General features: G+C 35.5%; 1 protein-coding gene across 1 annotated transcript; it reads right to left on the bottom strand.

Annotated features, from left to right (window-relative positions):
* Positions 7575–12894, bottom strand: LOC109709374 (G-type lectin S-receptor-like serine/threonine-protein kinase RKS1). Its single transcript, XM_020231587.1, has 5 exons — positions 12552–12894; positions 9902–10089; positions 8416–8942; positions 8179–8329; positions 7575–8009 (listed from the first exon to the last, which is right to left on the bottom strand). The coding sequence occupies exons 1-5, from the start codon at positions 12796–12798 to the stop codon at positions 7701–7703; spliced, it is 1422 nt and encodes a 473-aa protein (XP_020087176.1). The 5' UTR covers positions 12799–12894; the 3' UTR covers positions 7575–7700.

Here is a 23085-nt window from a genome sequence, read left to right as displayed (position 1 = left end):
TGTAGGTTGAGGTTGCGCTACAATGCCCCTCTTGGTCTGTCCTTTCAATGGTATAGCGATTTGCGTGTCTTTGTTAGATCGTTCAAGGTGAAACGAATTGCAAAATAAGTTCACATGAGTATGGATTGCCTGGTTTTGATGGAAATTTATTTGTTTTACGAAATTGAAGGATGCAGCATTTGATTAAGATGTTGTGAAGACGCACCTACAGAAAAGTAGATAGCTGATAACTTTGTTAGAGAAGAGTAGTGATTTATTCATATGGAGCATCTAGTAGCGGGAGGATTAATCGAGAGTTATCGAAAATTCTTGCTTTGTATGTCTAAGGAATAAAAAAACTTGACTTATACAATTCTCCTCATCGATTTGATATCAGAATAGTGATTATCATATCATAGTTCTAGGGACTAATGATAGGAGCCTTCTGTATTTTGCTTTTATATATCAAATGGTTTATGGTGGTTGCGGGAATACAAGAGACAGTATCCTGAGATTAGGTGTTTCAAAAACTATATACTGCAAAATAAAGGTACTACCGAGTAAAGATAGGAAAGTTTGACTTCTACAAAAAGTTATATATAAGGGGGGAAAGATTTTGTGTGTACTGCTTCAATATGTAGAACACAAAACAATTTTACTTCATTTTTTATTCATTTTTAAGTTGTCGGATCAAGCAATCACAAGCACGAAATGAAAAGGCTAGACGTGGCCCTTACGGTATATATCATCGGGCATGTAAGGCAGCTTTTGTTGGCCATGGTGTGCTTAATCGACTTCTCACAGTTTAGTAGCAGTGATGGCATTTGGTGATGTGAACATGGAAGCAGTTGAAATGGATTCTCTAGGGAATTTGAGGGACATACGATTTCTCACTCATTATAGTTCTACGAATTTGGAGTGCATTGGACATATGATTGATATTTCACAGGAGTGGAGAGTAAGAAGTTAACATGGGTTATGTTTTCTCATGAGCAGTATGTGTATTTAGTGGGAGTCGAACTTTCGTTAGTGGTCCTTGGTCAATGACGGAGGCGGAGTACTTGGGTAGGCACATGCTTTTCAATGAGGATTTTGTTAAAAGACTTCTAGAAGAATTAAGGAAACAAGATGTGCTAAGGTGTGATTGTGATGTCAAAGTGTCAAAAATTTCTGGCGATGAATCGACGTTTCACTTGGCAAAGCACATGATAGTCACTATTTTTGTTATGAGAGATCTGCGTGATGAGGGTCTTATCTGTGCTTGGAAGGTTATATCGTGAAAATCAGGGTATTTTTGATGAAAGCGTTATAAGTGAGTTCAATTGTGCATGACTTCTTCGATCCAAGCAACGTGAGGAGAGTGAGTTTGCGCAAGACTTTCATTTGGTTTTATGGGTTGATATGTTTCGTGGAGATTTGTTAGATATTGTGAAGGCCATGTTCCGCCGATCGATATGCGGTGAAAAGTCAAGATTTGATGGTTATCTAGATGTGTCGTTTGTGAGCTTGAGTTTGACTATAGTACTAAAAGGGCCTCAAAGTAGGGATGTCTATGCGGTATGGGCATAACCAAAAATTACCGAACCGAACACCCGACGGGCGGGTTTACGGCTAAATGGGTATGGATCGGGTATGGGATTAAAAATAAAACGACGGATATGAGGTCAGGGTATGGATTTTGTATAACCGACGAACCGAACCACCGACCGAACGAACACGCATATATATATTATTATATCATATTATATATATTATTATATATTATATATATATATATATATATATATCTCTTTGATTACCTTTTCATACATTAGATCCTAATCCAACGGCCAGAATAAACCACTAAACCCTAACTCCCTTTGGCCCCATCCCCATCTGCAAGTTCGCCCCATCCCCATCCGCTATTCCATTTTCGCCCTAACGCCCCATCCGCCATTTCGCCACAAGCCCACAACGCCGCCCCTTCGATCTGCCGTCCGGACTCCGCAGTCTCCCCCGCCCTGCTGCCCGTCCCAGTCCGGCAACGCGCAGCGCTTCCCTAGACGCCTCGCCCGCGGCCCGTCTCCAGTCCCCATCTGATCGAAGTCGAACTATTCCGCGATTTCTCGTACTCGGTACTCTCAATCTCACGACTCCCTTCCCTCTCCTCTTCCTCCTCGATCTCTTTTTCCTCTTCCTTACTTTCTTGTTTTCTTTTATTTTTCTTTTCTTTTCTCTTTTTTTTTTTCTTCTTCTTTCTCGATTCGATTATGATGATTCCTGATGAGTATTGAGCTAAATTTTAAGAGGATCTAAATAAAGTTAATGATTGAAATGCACATGGGTCCATGTGAGCTAAGTAACTGTTTGGTCCTTGATGATGTCCCCATTTCATTGCTTTTCGGGTTCGGGTTCGGGTTTCGGGTATTTGGTCGGGGCCGGGTATGGGTATGGATTTTTTAAACCCGTCGGGTTCGGGTTCGGGTATGAACTTGGTATTCGGGTTCGGGTTCGGGTTTTTAAAAACCCGACCCAAATCCGACTCGTTGACATCCCTACGCTAGCCCGTCATCCAGACTCTGGCTCAGCCGAGACTCATCTCACACTTCCGNTATATTTGGACTAGAATTAGAATACTATTAATAGTATTTGTCCGTTTTTGCTATCAAGTTTTTAGCTTTTGAATTAATTTGGTTAGAATATTATAACTTAATAGGGATCAATCAACCCTAAGGGGACCACTCAACTTTAAGAGACTAATATCATACTAACCTTAGATTGACTAAAGCGAATTAAATAATTAAGAACTAAGGGTATGTCAATTAGGAAAATTAAAGTTCCACAGTGAAGCAACAAATGAAATGAACAAGGAAAAATAATCAAATATGGTTCTTAGGTTGTTAGTTATAATAAAATCTCCGATTCACATGGAAAAAGAAATAACCCAAGTCAAAATAATAAAAAATTAAATCAAAAATTAAAAGTCTGAAGTCCCATAGAATGCATCCCATAAAATTGATATGCTTGCCAAATGGTGGTGGAAGTTTCACACGGCGCCTCAATTATAGTGGAACAAGGTTATTCAAGCCCTATACTACCGTAGAAGAAGACCTTTGAAGGAGGGAAGATCCTTTAGGCCTCTTTCCCACTGATGGAAAGAAGTTCTAAGTCTTTCTGATATCTTTAAATGGGGAATATACTATAAACTGGGGAACGGATGTACCATTGATTTTTGGTCGGATTGTTGGAGTGGGGTGAGCTCTTTACAACTTGATTTTCCGGAGGTGTACAATATGATGGAATGCAAGACCCTTAGGACCTGTTTGGTTCGAGTTATATAATATTACAAAGTATCTCGACATATCCAGGTATCTTGGATTTCGGCGTGAGATTACTACTGATGCTGCATTAGCGCGTTTGGTTTAATGCAGTAATATAATACTATATTACAGTGTTTATAGTATTAATACGTTTGGTTCAGTTTATAAAATTTAGTAATTCTAACATAAAAGTATAATTTTTTCCAAAATTGCCCTTGTTGTGGTCATTTGAATATTATTTTTTGTGAAAATGACGAATGGAGGGAAGGAGATCATGATGATTACCTGGGAGGACGGCGCAATAGAAGATGATACATGTTCGTGCGAGAGAGAGAGAGAGAGAGAGAGAGAGAGAGAGAGAGAGAGAGAGAGAAAGCGGCGTGCGAGAGAGAGGGGGGAAGGCGAGAGAGAGAGATGAAAATAATGCTGTTAATTAGATTAGGGTTGTTAGAGGGTAAAATTATCATTTTACATAATATGTAGTATTAACGGATTTTAGTAATGTAAGATACATGACCCCCCTCCCGTTAATATTTTCGATGTAATCCTGCTCAATTTGTAATGCTACATTAACGACTAGATTACATAGCGGATTAACCAAACACAGTTATTGTAACGCCTCGACTTCCCAGGGGGTCACCCATCCTAGGACTACTCCCGTCCTAGCACACTTAACTCTCTTAACCTCTTGGGTCTAGCCACCACCCAAAATGCTTAAACCGGGTTAAGAGTTTAGCCCTATTATATCTTATATATAGGACTATCTGGGGTCTCACAGTTATCCTGGCAGGATTGCCTGTAATCCTGGCAGGATAGCTCAAACCAAACGCACCCTTAAAGTCAAGGATTATTTGACGAGTGATGGCTGGAACTGGAGCAAGATTCTAGGAGGCGATTCGGTTAATAGGCAGGGTTTGTGTTCTAGCTTCTCTGCGCTTAAGGATCGGATCTCTATTTTCAGAATAGGGCAGAGCCCAGACAAGATTCTTTGGCGTTGGAACCCAGATGGGTGATTCACGGTAAAGTCGGCTTATTCTGCACTGAGCGATATGGGGGTACGAGGGATGCCCGAGCAATCAAGTTATGGAGACTTCCAATACCCCTAAAAGTGAAAGTGTTCTGCTAGCTCGTCCTAAAGAAGAGGTTCTCACAGTAGATAACCTACTAAAAAGAGGCTGGATCGGAGACACAGCCTGTGTGATGCGCAGGACTAAAGTGGAAACTGTTGATCACTTGTTTACTGCATGCGTATTTGCTAAATTCGTATTAGTGATGGCCTTGGAGGGTGTTCAGTCTACGGAATTGGGAGTCGACGTTAATTCGATCTGGGATAGGTGGACGGGTTGGAAAACTTCGCAATCTTTGTGTAATAGGCTCCCGGAACTAGCAGCCTATTGGTGGGTCATCTGGGAGAGCAGAAATGATACGATCTTTAGAATGATCCAGCTGGACTCCCTGACAGCAGTTCGCAAGGTTAAACAGTTGTCGAATTTTTGGAAACATCTACTTTCGGCTAATCGACACTTTCATGAGATGTAGTTTTCTTCTTCTTCTTCTCCTTCTTCTTTTTTTCACCTCTTAGAGGCCCTGGTTGCCTCACCCTTATGGCATAATTCATCTTTTCAATGAATGAAGTGGGTAGCACGCTACCTTTTTCTCAAAAAAAAACTATTCTAAAAAAGAAAAATTTAGAAAAATAATGATTTGAGTTTTATTTGATTTTCATTTGCTAGGATGTCAAGCAAAAGAGAAAGCTCAATTGTGCTACACCATACAACATAGCCGAATAAGTTCTAAACTAGATTCAAAGAAAAATAAAAGCACAGTGGCCCAATATTTGTTGAATATAAATATTAAGAATACTATTATCTAGTAGCCTAAGCTTTGGAAAAAAATGGTTGTTTTGTACCCTCCCATGTCTGGACTAAAAAATTTTCATAGACCCAAAGACATAAACTTAATTAATAGAAGAAAACTAAATAATGTTAGGAGCCTGACGGAATCCGAACATAGGACCTTATGCTTTGATACAATATTAAATAATGCAAATAATACATTTTTCAGTAAACTTAAAGTTACCAGAGGCCGATGGTATTTTTTATGAGTAATGCTTCTATACTTTTTTTTTTTTTTCTGTTACCGTTCATTCCCTCCCATTCAACGGTTCAGATTTAATTTTCTTAAAATTGTGATCTGCAATAGCAGGTCACTTTGGAAGAGGTACCGGTTACCAAGTACCTCGAAAAAGGGTCTTTTTGTCTTTTAATATATGAGCAATTTAGTCATTTTATCTCTATTATATTATCAAAATTTTTATTCTCTCTTTGTTTCTTTTTTTTCTCTCTCTTTCCTCTCATATTTTGGCATTTCATATAAGAAAAGTTTCAAATTATTTTGTGGACCAACTATGGATTTTGTCTATATCCATCTTGAATCCGATCCGAATCATATATAAAGTTTAATATTATATTCGAATTTATATTTTAAAATTTTAAATTTAATATAAAATATTTTTAAATATGGTAAAAAGAAATAATTATTTCGGGTTCCAGTCTTCGGGTTTGGGTTCGGTTTTAGGTTTCGGAAAATTGGTCAGTTTCGGATTTAGATATGGATTTTTGAAATCCGTCGAGTTCAGAAATAGGTCTTGCGATGGTTAGTCGGGTTCGAATTCAAATTCCTAACCCTTTTTTTCTGAACAGTAATCCTAATATTTTTTAATTTTCATACTTAAAATTATGTTTAAAATATTTATTAGCTCTAACTGTTAAAATGTCATTCTGTTTAAAACGTTTATTATTTTTAACGGTTCCAGATTGTTCTTAATCTTATTCAGTTTAATAGATTGAAATCAGATATTTGATATAATAGTTTAAAATCTGATCAGTCAAATCAATCGATTCAATCTAGTTTTTAAATCATTGATACTAATTTAATTAAAATGAATAATAAAAGTTAAGAAGCTAATTGTAAACCAAAAGGTAACAAACTAAAATTTTAAAAATCAACTAAAAATAAAAAAAAATTAAAGATAAAAGTCAAAATCAATTTAAGAAATCAAATTAATTGGACCGATCAAATTAATAAAATATACAAACAGCCTAGATTTGTTCAATATAAATTTATTTAATTTATCTACACTTCTAATTTTGTTTACTCTAGTAAAACTCTAGAGATTTATTATTATAAGTTTAAACTTTAAATTATACAGTTTAAATCTATTTATTGGTAAATTTAAATTGCACTACATTATTTAAATTTATTAGAGGTTTCTATTTACTTTGTAGGTTCTAAACTTCAAATTTTATTTGTTTTCAGCTTATACTTTAAATTACAATATATGATCTCATTATTTTAAAAGATCAATTTTTACTATTAAAATTTGAATTAATTTTATCCATACAATTCTATTCTAAGAATAAATTTGAATTATACCCTATATTTCTAATTAATTATCCACATTAAATTTTTTAAATAGTGATAAAGAATTAATATCTAAATTAGAAAATTTCTTAAAATTTTTTAAACATATTAAATATGTTGAATTTACATATTGGCCCACATTCAATTTTTTAAAATTTGTAATACAAAATTGATGTCTAAGATGAATTCACAATTTTCTTAAACGTATTAAGTATGTTGAATTAAAATATTTATCAACATTACAAATTTTTTAAATAGTAATACATAATTCCTCTAACTTAAATTTTAATTTTTTTAATTTTAAATATTTAATATTTAATATTTAAATTCAATGTATTTAGAAATAGAACTACTTCTAAAATTCCTATAATTTAAATTAATGCCTAAATTTTAGAATCACTAAAATTTCTAAAGTAAATGCGTAAATTAATGCTTAATTAATGCCTAAATTAGGGTAATCAATCAATTTTCTAAATTAGTGCAAATTAATACATAAATTTAGAATATCAATTAAAAATTTCTTTAAATGTTGCATAGTTTAATTACTAAAATAACCTCGCATAATGTAACCCTTTTACCTGCTAAATGTTAAAATTACATCTTTACCCTCTATTAATCAACAGTTAAGATCTATTTTATATTTTTAATAATAAAGTACCGAATCATTTCACATTTTTAATATTTATATTCAACAATATCAACCTTACATGATGCTATGCTAGCTACTCGCCTTGATCGTAGTATTGGCCAATTTAATTAGCCTAAATTATCGCGATCATCATGATATGTTCATGCTTAATTAATTACAACCATGTTAATACTCTCTCTAGAGTAATTGTACAGCCAATATTTTTTGACTAACATTTTCTCCATATTTTCAACTCAATTGTATCTTATATGACAATAGGGCAACCGATATATAATACCGGTATGGACATTATCTCAAAAAAAAAAAAAACAAACAAACAAACAAAGAAAAAAAAAAAAATTGAAGTAGCATTATCGGCCTTCCAGATCACTAAAAGTAATCTCGTTTACGGTGTCAGGCATGATGAAATCAGACGCCATCTTTGCTTCATCCCTGATTCTCACATTGAAGTAAGCCGGTTGTTTCGGATCCGATAGGCTCGTGCTATCGCTGCTCAGCATCGTAATCACATTCAACATGGTCGGTCGATCGGAGGCATTCTCTTGAACACACATAAGTGCCGCATGAATGCATCTCAATATCTCACATGTTTCAAAACTATCATCTAGTTTTTGATCTATGAGCTCAAACCATTTCCCCTCTTTCCAAAGCTCCCATGCCTGTGACAATTTTGTCACCAATGACATAAAATTTTCTGATGCTTCAGGAAATTCAAGCGAACATCAATAATCTCGTTTCTCAGAAAATGAAATGATCTAAAATGCCATAATATATAATTTCTTCAGAAAAATATTATAAGAATGAAGTGCTCTAATCTTTTTTACTTACATATCCAAGGAGGTTAAGATGATTCCCATATTGGTGGAAACCAGCATTTCTTTTTCCGCTTACTATCTCGAGAAGTAAGACGCCGAAGCTAAAGACATCAGATTTGACTGAGAAAAGACCCTCAGAAGCATATTCGGGAGACATATAGCCACTGAAGCAAATTAATTTCAAAAATATCAACACAAGCAATATCTTGTAGTGGTGGATACATAAATAGGCTGATCTATATATACTTACTACGTGCCAACAATCCTGTTTGTGTTTGCTTGAGTTTCGTTGGAACCAAAAATTCGAGCTAAGCCAAAATCAGATATCTTAGGGTTCATTTCGTAATCCAAGAGAATGTTACTCGCCTTTAGATCTCGATGGATAATTCGTAGTCTAGAGTGCTTGTGAAGATAAAGAAGTCCTTGAGCTATCCCTTCAACAATAGTAAAGCGCTTTTGCCAGTCTAATAGTCCTCTTGTTTGATCTGAGACAGACAAACTAATATAACAAAGAAAGTGTGGAAAGAGAAGAAAAGAGCAATTGGAGCAGAATGATTGATACGAACCAAAGAGGAAGAAATCCAAGCTTTTGTTCGGCATATATTCATATATTAGTATTTTTTCTTCTCTGTGAATGCAACAACCTAATAGCCTCACAAGATTTCGATGTTGAAGTTTTGCTATAAGTTGAATCTCATTCTTGAATTCCACTAGACCTTGGCCTGAATGCGCGGAGAGTCTCTTTACTGCTATCTCAAGTCCATCTGATAATTGGCCCTGTTATATGCCATCGTACGTGCCCAGGTTTTCAAAATGAAAAAAATAAAATTTTTTTTCTTTTTCTTCATCCTATTTTAGAAAAGGAAAAATATATACTCCTCCAAAGCCAGAGTTAATAGAAGAAACAATATATATATTAGATTTGCACGTAGTGCAGCTAGATTTTAAAACTAAAACTTCTAACGGAAGAGCAAGCTCAGAAAGTTGTACTTCAATTATTAGTTATCATTATGAATTGAATTCATGTGTGTCTAGTTGTGTTACTCACTATTACACTTTTTTTTTTTAAAAAAAGAAATTGTATACAGATATAAATAGAGTTTGACTGGGCTACTATCGGTAGTAAACTGCTCGGTTTACTACCGATTTGTTTTTGATGATAGAGCTTCAAAATCGACGATCGGCACCGTTGAACATAATCTAGACCATTTAAATTATCTAGAAACCAAATTTCATGATTTTTTGGCATCACTAACTGAACGATCAAAGGGTCACAAAATCTATAATTTTAATGACCGATATGGTGCGTTTGCTCGTTTAACGGTATAGAAGAGTTCAAATCAACTAAATTTTTGTTAAAAATTTTTTTAAACTATTTAAAATAAGATCTAGACTCTAGATCTCAAATATAAAAATTGTATCATCACTTTTTGAAGGATATTCATTTCCAGCCATTCATTTTTCTGTTCACTTGATGGACAAGAGAACAATATCAAAAATGTGTGAAATTTGATTTCCGGATAGTTTAAATAGTTTAGATCATGTTTAACGGTGCCGATCATCAATTTGGAAGCTCTATCATCGAAAATAAATCGGTAGTAAACCGAGCAGTTTACTACCATAGTATTCTAGCAAAACTCGATATGAATATTGCCAATTAATGTTAAGAAATTGGTTTCGGCAAGTGCCATTTTCATTCTTTAAGGATATTAAAAAAAAGATTACACTTTCATTACCTTGTAGACAGTCCCAAATCCGCCCTCTCCAAGTTTGTTTTCGACAGAAAAATTGTTCGTGGAGTTCGCGATGGTATCGAAATCAAATAATGAAAATTCAGAGCTTCTTTCTTCGCTCTTCCAAAGCTTAATAACTTCGTCAGCATCAAAAGTGGAAGTTGGTCGAGTGATTTGCAACTTTGCCTTTCCTGGATAATGCAAAAGAGAAAGTCCTAGATTAAGAAATTTTCTATTAATTTGTAAGCACTTTACAGCACTTAATTTGAATTTACCTGCGCGCCTTTGCCTTTTGATACACATAAGACACAACAGGGAGCAAGAAAAGAATACCGTGAGACATGTAGCTATAACGATAATGCGAAGCTTACTTTTCTCCGGCCCTGTGCATGAAAATAAATATTACCAATAAAATACTATAATTAAGTGATCAACAAAATATTGATAATATCGACCGTCCCTAGCGCAAGGGACAAAGAGCTTGATGATTGACATCTAAGAGCCCAAGTTTGATGTCTAATTATTTTATATTTTCAACTAATTTTATTTTTTTTAAAAATAAATGAAACGGATAACATAGTCTCTCTTTCAAAAAAAAATAAAAATAAAAACAAAACATGCATATTGATGGTGGATCGTTATACGTGTTATTATTTCTAGCTTCTAAACTGACATCTCCACAAAATAATATAATGTTATCATTGCTGTCTCTAAATGATCTAAAATTTTTGCAGCAATGAGAAGCAACTTCAAAGACCCAATGAGTAGAAGAAACTTTAACTGCTTCTAGCTGCAGTAAACAGACACTGAGAAGAAGTAGAAAACCAATTATACTTGTCAATATGTCCTAATAATAATATTTATACGATGTACTTCAGCCAAAGTTTAACCATGCCTACGCCTACTTCTAATTCAATTCCTACTAATTGTTTTCGGTTTTTGAACAAATTTTAAAGAAGATTTGGTAGTCATTAATTTTGAACCGAGGGTTTTGATTGGAATGTGTGTTAGGTTTGAGATTGTCTTTTTTTTTTTTTTTTGAAAAAAAAAGGTTTATAGAGTATAAAAAAAGGTTGGCACTTATTAAACCCTCCTGCTCAGCCCTGTGAAATAAATCCACCTCTCTAAAAACACAAACTGCTTAAAAATTAATTTTAATATTTTAAAAAATAAAAAAAGTAATACTATATGTACATCTATAGCAGCATACAATCAAACACCTCATCCATCGAAAACGTGATATTCTTTACATAGTCTTATCAGATTTTTTTTTATTTTTTTTAAATTTTTTTTTTTGTCCTTGAATGATAAAAACTCAAAAGAAATTTCTAAATCCTTAGATGAGTGACCGTACAATGTCAACTCTATTTATACAGCATATATTTTGATATTCAGATGAAAATGACATAAAGAGTAGCGATGGCTGGTTTAGAGGTGAAAGGAGCCAAACACAGGCGAGCTGGATCGGCTCTTATTTGCTCGTTTAATAACGAGCCGAATATGAGCTGGCTGTTAAAGTATCGAGCTAAAATTCAGCTCGGTGTTCGACTCGTTATTAACGAGCGACAACGAGCTGGCTACGAGTTGGCCAACGAACAATAAGTTAAAAGATTAGATTATAATATATATTATATATATATATTGTATAGTTGATCTAGGATACTTTTTACAAGTATTATCCCCATGTTGCTATCACGTTTTTACCCATTGGATTTACTTTTGATTACAATAGCCATTGGCATCAAACACTATTCCACCTACCACCACGTACCATACATCATTCAATCTCACATCTCTCCATCAAGGGTTAAAAACACACAAGTATCACGTGGTGATACTTGTAAAAGTATTTCTAGCCCTACTATATATTATATAGTATATATATATAATTAGGCTATTATACTATCAATAGTACCAAATCCTTTTACTATTTGAGTTTTCGGCCATTGATGAAAATATGTGCCGGTTAGGTTGATAGTGGTCCGGTTTAAATTAATAGTAGTCCCTAGGGTTGAGTGGGTGATTATTTGGGTTTAATAGTATATCTAATGGGCGGAAATGATCAATGGGGTAGATCTAACAGTAGAAAATCAATAGTACAAAGGCTTGGTACATATCGTGAATATAGTAGCCGGACTATTATATATATATATATATATATATATATATATAAAATAATTTATAAAATCTTATCCATTAGACTTTGATCTAATAGTTGAAACTTACGATATAAATGAGGTTTTTTAATTGAGCTCCTTTATATTTTTATTTTACTAAAAATTAATAATAAAAATATTATATATATATATATATATATAATATATTATATATATATTATATATATATATATATATATAAATATAAATTAAATAAATTATATAAATATAAATAATATATATTTGAGCTGTTATTGAGCCGACACGGGCGAGCTGACCCAGCTCGTGTTCGGTCGTTTAATAAATTAACTAGCCGAAAAAATTCGGCGCGTGTTCGGCTCGTTTACTAAATGAGCGATTTGATCTCAAGCTCATTTCGAGCCGAATACGAGCTGGCTTACGAACAACGAGCTGAATTGCCACCCTACATGGCTGTGAGATGTACACTATTTATAGCATATACAGATGAGAATGGCATAAGGAGTGCAGCTCCTCACTTTTAGTTGGAATTTGCGGAGGGCCGGGAGGTGGCGGCGAGATGGGCAGGTTCACCGGTGCAACAGAAAACCTGCTTATCGTCGGCTTCCCATAGTAGAACAAAAACACTTCGTACCTCAAGTAGCACCAGCCGCCGAGAATTTGGCCACCTTGCCGCCCGTCGAACAACTTCAGCGTCTCGTTGATGAGCCCCTGAAGGCACCGGCGGCACTCCGAGCCCGCGATGTGCTGGACGCACTGCGCCATCCCGTATATCGTCGGAAAACCTTTCGTGATGCTCAGCTCGCCGGTCGCGAAGAGCTTAACGGAGTTAGAGCTCGACACGGCCGCATCGGCGATGCCGCTCAGCAGTGTGTCCACCGCCTGGTTGACGAAGTTGTAGACTTCCTCGGCGTAGTACCCCGGGAACGTCGCGTTGTTGACGTTCCACAGGAAGAGCTGCTGCGAGTTCTCGAGGAAGGAGGTGAAGTTCCGGTCGGAGTACTTGAGCAGGCAGTAGTAGAACAAGATTTCGGCCGTTCGGTTGTGCAGGCAGGCCTGCAGGATGTTGGCGGAGGCGGTACCGAGGCAGGCGCGGCAGTCGGTGGTGTTGACGTCGCCGCGGCAGAGGGCGATGCCAAACGCTCGGTCGGAAGACTCGCCTGCGGCGGCGGCGGCGGAGAAGCCGTCGGAGGCCGGGGCTGCGGAGGCGAGAGAAGGCAGGAGGCGGCGGAGGTTGGACTCGTAGGGGCTGCCGGCGGTGTAGTTACCGTCGGTGTTGCCGCAGATTGGGTAGAACGGCTGATCGGCGCCGCAGCGCCGTAAGAGGGGAAGGCAGAGTAGTGAGAGGAGTTGCAGAGAGAGGAAGAGTTTGGAGGAGGGAGGGATGCTCATGAGATTAATGACTGCAGGTTTGGTTGCTGCGCTCATTAGGTTTGTGAGAATTTACTTCTGAAATGCTGTTAATTAAGGCCAATAACGATTTCAGAGAGATTTTTATAATGAGAAAAAGGGACTAGTTTGGTACTGCATGTATTTTTTATATTAAGGGTCCGCTTGGTTAAACGTAAAACCGTGGAAAGTAATTTTTGGTGAAATTTTTTTTTTCATTTGGTCCAATTTTTATATTTTATGGCTTGCTGGATAAAAATAAAAATTTCTATCAACATTTCTTTGGTTGAAAGAGCAAAAATTCATAGTTGTTTTGTTCGGTCGAAAAAAATGAATGAAAAAAATTTTATACACCTTGAGTTTTAATTTTTCGCCAAAAATAATAGAAAATGAAACTTTCAATTTTTTTTCTCAAATCCGTAAAAGCATTTTTAAGAAAAAAAATATTTTTACATCGAACCAAACAAGCGAAAAATTATTTTTAATGCCGAAAATATTTTTTCAGTTCGTTCTACGCAGAACCAAACACCCCCTAAGGAATTAATGTTTAATATGTAATATATATTTTAAATTTTAAAATATATTTAATATATTTCTGATTGATCAAAATATTTTTATTTATTTTCAAAAATTTCTTCTAATATTCCAAACTCTGAAACCGTATATAAAAATTATTAAATTTTGGAAACCTATCACAGTTAGTGCCAATTAGTGGTTTGAAAGTTAACAGTTTATCTCTCAAAAAAAAAGTTAACAGTTTAGAAGATGACACTGTTCAATTTATAAGGAACCAAAGATATTAACCATTCAATAAATTAAAACTATAATTAATTTGAAACATCTATAATATAATACACTAGGTTCAGGCACGCAATAGTTTTGCCAGCGGAGTTGAATGAGTGGCTGAGTGGAGAAGACTCAAGTCTTGCTGCTCTACTTTGTCAAAATGAAAAAGCGACGGCAGTCCCACAACTCGAAGTCTTCTTCTCAAGTCTAAATAGAGCAAAATTGTCGCCGTCAATGTAGTGCGGCAACGATGGAACCCACACTATCGAGATATTAACTATACTATAATATATTTAAATTATCCACAAGGAACAAGTGTACAAATTAGAATAAATAAAATAGAAAGAGAGAATCTAAATACAATCACAGTAACACAAAAAGGCTTACATGGTTAATCCAAATTGGAATATATTTATTGGCTTAAAGGGGTCAGTATTAATTCTACCATATGGCGGGAAACCGAGTTGAGCTGAGCCACAAACGAAATGACGTGAGGTTGGGTTGGGTCGAGCTATATTTGAAATTGCGTGAGAGTGGTTAGGTCGAGTCACAATTGAGATCCGTGGATGCTATATTTGAACGCTTTAAGTGAACTAACTGCATATTTCTAACAGCTCGAATTTTTAGGATTAATAATTAGCATCAACGATCCAATGAAAATTCTATACTAACTAGCCAAATGTGAATTCTTTTCATAACAACCCACTTACGCTTAGTTTGGTATTGAGGCCTATCTAGCGCTATTAGATAAAATGAAGTTGGGGCATGCTCCGAATTCCCTGACCGTCGTTGACCCGGTTAAAGTTCCCTTTCGAGAAGTGTGTAAGGATGCGGAATGGCTACAAATAGTGACCCTCGAAGTTTGCGCCCTTCGACAGATAAAGAGATTCGGCTGATGAGGGATCGGATCAACCGAATTCGTACATTTTACTACTGAATCGGTTCATTTGTACAAGCCGAGTCAGGAATTACACAGTATTTTTGGGTTAGCTGAAGAGCCGAATACTTGTATATATTACTTTAACGTTGGAAATTCATACAAACGAGAGTGTGCCAGTATGACATACAGACTCAAAAAATCTAATTTAAAAACTACTTCTAAGAAAAACAGTAAATGTTGAAAAAGTCAAAGAATTACAAGTAGACTACTCCTAGAAAAATGATAAATGTAGAAAGTAGAAGTATTGAAAATGCAATGGTCTTCTCATTCATGGGAGAGAAAGACCTCTTTTGCAGGCTTTGGAATTACTACTTATAGTGATGTCTTTTTAGCCCATATTATTGATCGATTTTAATAGTGAGGGTAGTGCTGTAGCCATGATCGCGTAAGTTACACCCCACTTCTCAACCGTTCCCGCCTAATTTTTTGTCATCAACAATGCCCCCCCAATAGTCTTTCGAATGAACATTCGGATGACTATTGGTGCCAACTCAACGGCTCAATGATACAGCCGAGACCTGAGCTTTAGTTTCGCTGATCTTAGTTCGCTTAAAGAAAGCGGCTCTTTACCATTCTGGTTGTATATACATCGGCTTTATCAGCCGATTCTTCACTTTCACTTGATTGGCTCGACTCTTCTTGAACCGATTATTTTTCTATCAAGGATTTCTCCTTACCTTTGCTTTGATTTTTATATCGGCTCTATTGCAGCTGATCGTCATTATTTTCTTTCCTGAATTGTTCATATTGAGCAACTCAGACTCTCAGATCGAACAAATTCGAAAAATACTTATTTTCAAAATGGTCCTTTATCATGAAATGTAGACCATTGAATGCCATCTTAGCAAACTCTGATTCTGGCATCCTAACAAAGCACCGACTTCTAGTCGTTTTGAATCGATTTAAATATTTTTTAACCGATTCACCTGGCTTTTGTCGATACTGTGCTAATCAGCCACCGACAATTCCGGTTCTGATCTATAAAATTATTCATAGAATTTTCTTTCCAATTCGTCCCAGTCTCAGACGAAATTAGCAGGTAACGTAGTGTACTAAGTAAATGCTGTTTTAGTTAACGGCGTGTTAAATAACCGAAGTTTCAAAAACGGGTTTGCGGCGGCCTCCCTGCATTGGGTCGTGAATTGCGCCACATGTTTGACCGTATTTTCGGTCTCATCACCAAAAAATGTATCGAATTTCGGCACTTTCCAAATTGTTGTGTAAGGATGTTCTACATCTATGTTGGTAGGATAAGAAAATCTAAATACAAGCCGCATCACCAGCCTAGCCCCCACTTCGAAAGCATTTCGAATGGCTTTTTTAATTTGAGCGTACAACTCATTATTGTTCCCTGGTGGAAGAACAGGAGCCTGTGTTTGAACTGGGTTCTGTCCTGGAGGTAGCCCATAATTTTGTGCCGCAGAATTCATACCTTGCATCACATTGGGGGCTTGCCCCCCAACCTTAATCCCCATATTTTGGGGCTGATACACCGGTAACGGTGGCGGAGGAGATAATCCCCATGCCACTTCAGGTTGTTGACCAGTATTTGCATTCACCGATTTATAAGCGCCCTGAAATGGTGTTACCTGAGGCTGCGTAATCGCCGGTGTTCCTGGATTTTGTAACACTGGGGTGCCCACAGGTCCTGATAGGCCTACGTATGATTGTTCGTTCCAAGTCAGTAACTGCCCAATTCGGGCAATATTTTCATTAGAAGCCGTGATAGCGGCTAAAACTGCATCCAGGCGGTGGTGCTCCGATTACTAGTTTGGTCTAAAACTTGTAAGACGCGAGTCATATGTCCGAGCGCCTGAGCCAAACTCGGCTCTCGCTGGTCCGATTGACCACTAGTCTCACCCTCTACCGGTAATATTACATAACGCTCATTCACGTTCTCAGTTTTACTGGCTTGGTCATTCCCTGATGTTTGAGGAACAACTCGATTGCAGAGATTTATGGCATTGTCGTCAGCCATAACTTGTAATAAATAAAGTACAAATTTACCTGAACAAGAGTCCCACCAGGCGTGCCAAAAATTGCTGCGAGCCGAATTCCCAGACCGTTGACCCGGTCAAAGTTTCCCTTCGAGAAGTGTGTAAGAATGCCGAACGGCTACAAATGGTGACCCTCGAAGTTTGCGCCCTTCGACAAATCAAGCAATTCGACTAATGAGGGATCGGATTAGCCGAATTCGTACATTTTACTACTGAATCAGTTCGGCTATATGAGCCAAGTCAGGAATTGGCACAGTATTTTTGGGTCGGCTGAAGAGCCGAATGCTTGTAGATTTTACTTTAAAGTTGAAAATTCGTACAAAAGAGGATGCACCTGTATGGCGTATAGACTCAAGAAATTTAACTTAAGAACTATTCCTAAGAAAAACAGTAAATGCTGGGAAGAAAGAAAGAATATAAGTAGAATACTCCTAGAAAACAAGAGAAATGCGTAGAATTGAAGTGGTTTTCTGTTCGCAAGAAAAAAAGACCTCTTTTGTAGGCTTTGGAATTACTATTTATAGTGATATCTTCTCAGCCCACATTATTGATCAGTTTTAATAGTGGGGGTAGTGCTGTAGCCATGATCGTATAAGTTATGCCCCACTTCTCAACCGTTCCCGCCTAATTTTTTTGGCATCAATAGGGTAAAAGTATATAGGGATATGTTTTTGCGTTCTCCGGTGGGATCGCAGAAAATATATCGTAACCAACTAATCGTGATATGCAGAACGCAATATTACATACGAAAACAAAGAGAATATTTTCCCATCGTACTTTTTTACCACACATAACACAATCTCCCCGCAATTCCAAATGAAGCCTTAACTCAGCATGCCTATGAGTTTTCTAAAGCACAAACCAATTACAGGCTACGTACCCTACTGTATGAGTAATTGAGCAAATGAATCAAATAGGCTAATAAATGATTTGATATCACTAAATCCAACAGTGAAGTTTTTCCTGCACATCATATGACGATACTAATTAACTTTTCTATACATTAATTAATTAATTAATTAAATCGTTTATCTAATATGCCGGGCTAATTTTTATTATAATTGAAAGTCATAGGAAAGTAGGTTTGAAAGTCGGATCTAGCATAGAAAATGAATTTCATCTAGTAATATAGATGAATTTGGGTTGGTGAAGGTCCTACATCAACTCATTCTTTTCCCTTTTTTTTTTTTGGCTAAAACATATAGGACTTACCTTAACTATAAAACATAATTAGTTATTTTAATAAATATATAATTACAAGAATGGCATGAAATATACTAATTAAATTTGTAAAGACAAACGACACATTTTTGACTGACGTAAGTCAAAAAAATTAAAACATTGTATAATAAAATCAAATCTTTGAAAGGTATAAATAGCCAACTTAATGGTCCACAGTTTAAATAAATTTTGTAATCCATTTTAGCCTGTCAAAGCATGTGAAATAATTGTTGTTCTTCAAAAATACAAACTATTGTAGAGAATATTATTTTTTTTATATTTTATATTCAGCACTCTCTCTTATGTTTAAGCTCGATTTTTTTTTTAGAATATAGAGTTAATTAAATAGAAGAAAATTAAATAATGCTAGAAGTGTGACAGACTCGAGCTCAAAATCTCATACTTTAATACCAAATTATCCAAAATACTAACCTAGTATAAAACGAGCAAGAAAATATATATAGATATAAAAGGCACCTAAAATTAATAGGTAAGATAAAAAAATAACGATTAACCCATTCCATAATAAATGTTCAAGGTGGGGTTGGACCCACGATTTCATAGAATAAGGGATTTATAATTAACTCTGATATCACATAAAAAAATATAAAATAATTATTGTTCTCAAAAATTTAAACTAGGACATTTTATATATATATATATATATATATATATATATGAGACAATATGTAAAGATTTTCTTCGTCTTCTCGTCAGCTCCTGGGTGCCAAAACTTTAGGATTCCCATCACAGTTGATCGGGCGAGCGCACTGACAGCAGTGGACTTGGGTTAAAAAATTCTTCGGTTTCGCTCATTCCAAGTTGACCAGACCAGAGAAGAGCACTCCAGAAGAGCTCAAAAACTGGGACGTGCAGTTGGGGAGAGGGACATCCTCGATTGGACGCAACAATTAATCCTTGAGAGAGAGTCCAGTCGGAGTAAATAAAACAGATCAGAGATGGATGAGTGGAGCAGCGCCGGTTTTGGTCAGCACTTCCTTTGAGTGGCTGCAATGCATGCTTGAATATGCGAAGTGCCGTTTCAGAGCCGACAGACAAAGGGAGCACACTGCGTTTGTAAGGCCAACCCGTCCCAACTATTGGAACAAATGCCGCACAGAAATTTAATTGTGATTTAAATCTAACTAGATTTTATTATGAAAATAAATAAATCAATTTACAGATGATCGCTAAATCCAAATAAATACTTAATTGATCCGGAAGCGTGCGAGGCAGTACCCTAAAGCGTATTCCCGTCCTTACGTGCGGGATTAACCGGAAACAATACCTCAAGATACGACCGGAATTCCTTCTCCTGCGAGCACGATCGTGAAGGAGGTTGACGGAGACTCTTTCAACACCCAATGATAAAAAGATCAAAACACAATAAAATAAAGAATTAAATAAAGTTTCTACTTTCATTTTTTCACTTAAATCTCTCTCTCAGCACTGTTCATTGTAGATAAACAGTGCAATCCATTATATATATAATGGAGAGAGAATGGCACGTTGGGATTCCAACTTTCCCAACATTAATTCCACTTAATTCATGCCTTTATGTGGCATTAAGAAGAAATAAATCAAATTTAATTCATCAAATTAATTAACATAATAAATGAGAGTAATTATAAAATTTAATGATATTTAGAGATTTTGGATTTTCTCCAACACCAACTAGGAAAAATTCTATAATATATCAGTTATATTGCTGACGTGGCGTCCCTAATAAATAAAATTATTTCGTTCGATTCACTCGTCCCATCATAATTAATAGAAAAATATTTTTATTGTATTTTTCTCTCAAGAAAAGAGATATGATTGATTTGTTGCTGATGATATAGTATAAGTGTGATACTGTAGACTTCCTCCCCAATCAGATTGTCCGTTGTTAGCACTTTTCTAGTAGTGACTAGCCAGAAATTTTTTTTTATCTTGACAAAACAATAAACAAAAGGATAATAAATCATCCCTAATCCGTCCATCCGATTTTCGCTCCAAATTCGTTCTATATAAATAATTAAATTATAGGCTAAGATGCACTTTATTCTCTTCAAATATTACGTACATGTTGCATTTAACTTCTTGAATGCAACAAAATATGTATTTAACGCTCAGAAAACTTACTTCCTTAGTACTTAACCTCTTAGATAATAAAAAAGATATGTGCACTTCACCCTCCTGAGGAGAAAAAAAAAGTAAAATATGAAAGTATATTTGATCATTTAACTATTTTTTTAACACTATAATCTAATAAGTTATTTTTTATCTTTTGAGAGGGTTTCAATGCATATTTTTTACATCTATGGGGGTAAAGTGTAACATGCGGTATATTGAGGAGGATTTTCTATATTTGAGAGTAAATTTTATGTTCAGCTAAAATTTTTTTAGAAGGTTATTTAAGTTCGAGTTCGCTATAAATGTTCTTTTTCTTTTGAATAGAGATGTTATTCGAAATGCGATTGTTTGTACTGAATATATGCTTTTTTTTGTATAGGGCATAATTGTGTCGCCCCATTTTTCAGGGGGTCACCCATTTTAGGATTACTCTAATCCTAACACGCTTCTCTCTAACCTCTTGGATCTTATCGCTACCTAAAATGTTATAGTCAGATTAAAAGATTTTAGCCCTATTATATCATATATAGAATCCGGCTACAATGCTATCGGTAGCATCAAGTACTTGATGCTACCAAGGTTTTTGCTGTTAGATCTACTCATCTGACCATTTCTATTCATTAGATCATACTATTTAACAAATCATCCACTCAATCCTAGGGAACCACTATCATTCTAACCGCACATCGCTTTATCTAAGGGCTGAAAACTTAATAGCACCAATGACTTGGTTCTATTAATAGTATTCTAGCCTAGTTCATCATATATATAGAGCTATGCTGGAATACTATTGATAGCAAAAGATCCATTTTGCTATCAAGTTTTTAACTCTTAGATGAGAAATTGTAGCGTTAGAATGATATTAGTCTTTTAGGGTTGAGTGGTCCCAGTAGGGTTGAGTGGTCCCCACTGGATTATAATATTTAATCCAATGGATAGAAATGATGAAAGTAATTGATCTAAAGGCTAAAAACTTAATAGTAAAAATAGCCATTTGCTATCAATAGTATTCTAGCCAAACTCCACACACACACACACACACACACACACACACACACACACACACACATATATATATATATATATATATATATATATATAGAGTCCGGCTACTATACTCTTATGAGTACGATCGCGCTCGTACTTATAAGTTGTTTTCGATGATAAAACTTCAAAATTGACGATCCACACCGTTTAACATTATTTAGAGCATTTAAAATATCTAGAAATCAAATTTTATAAATTTTCGACATCATTTACCTTACGATCAAAAGGTCACAAAATTGACAATTTTTAATGGTCGGTATGGAATATTTACTAGTTTAACGGTGTAAAAGTATCGAAATTGGTTGAATTTTTGATAGAAAATTCTACTCACTACATAGATAAAGATCAATAACTTCGATCTTAAATTGAAGGATCCGATTATTTATTTTTAAGACATCGTTCGATTTTGACCGTTCATTTTATACTCGTTTGATGAACTTTATTATGATTTCAAAAAATTACGAAATTTATTTTTTAGAAGTTTCAAATACTTTAGATCATATTTAACGGAGTGGATCGTCGATTCGGAAGCTCAATCATTAAAAACAACTTATGAGTATGAAGTGCTCTATACTCATAAGAGTATAGTAGTCCTAGCCTATATAGAGTTCGGCTACTATATTCTTATGAGTACGATCGTGCTCGTACTCATAAGTTGTTTTTAATGATAGAGCTTCCGAATTGACAATCCACACGTTTAACGTTATCTAGAGCATTTAAAACATCTAGAAATCAAATTTTATAAATTTTCGACATCATTTATCTTATGATCAAAACGTCACAAAATTGACAATTTGAACGGTCGGTATGAGATATTTGCTAGTCTAACGGTGTAAAAGAATCGAAATTGGTTGAATTTTTGATAGAAAATTCTACTCACCACATAGATAAAGATCAATAACTTCGATCTTAAATTGAAGAATCCGATCATTCACTATATATATATATATATATATATATATATAATATATATATATTATATATAAAATTGAGCTAGATACTTTTAAAAGCATCACCTCCTTGGTGCTTTTAAGTTTTTAGCTCTTGATCTACTCCTGATTATTAATAGCCTTTGGATCAAACACTATTCCACCTACCACCATCTACCACCATCATCCCAACCCTACATTTATTCATCCAAAGGCTAAAAACTCAAAAGCACCACATCTTTGGTGCTTTTGGAAGTATTCTAGCTCAACTCTCTCTCTCTCTCTCTCTCTCTCTCTCTCTCTCTATATATATATATATATATAGAGAGAGAGAGAGAGAGAGAGAGAGAACTATTTGGGGTTTCACATTCTCCTCCTATTTAAGCCCTAACGTCATCGTCAGGCTTAGACTCACAAGTACCAAGTGATGTGAGAGTCGTCTCACTACTTTTAACCGACCTTGTGGGTGAGGTGCGCTTTACCGACAATAGTCATCAGTATAAGAGTCTTGCTTTCTCCGCTGTATAACTTGGTTTAACCAAAATTCATCTCACACTTCCAGTTGGTAACTTACTCTGATACAAAACTGTGATGCCCTACTTTTCAGGAGGTTACCGATCCTAGGACT

This window comes from Ananas comosus, linkage group 1 (assembly GCF_001540865.1).
Source record: "Ananas comosus cultivar F153 linkage group 1, ASM154086v1, whole genome shotgun sequence".
Taxonomy (NCBI): Eukaryota; Viridiplantae; Streptophyta; class Magnoliopsida; order Poales; family Bromeliaceae; genus Ananas; species Ananas comosus.
Note: the sequence above shows the minus strand (reverse complement) of the source record. Positions and strands in the feature narration are given on the sequence as shown.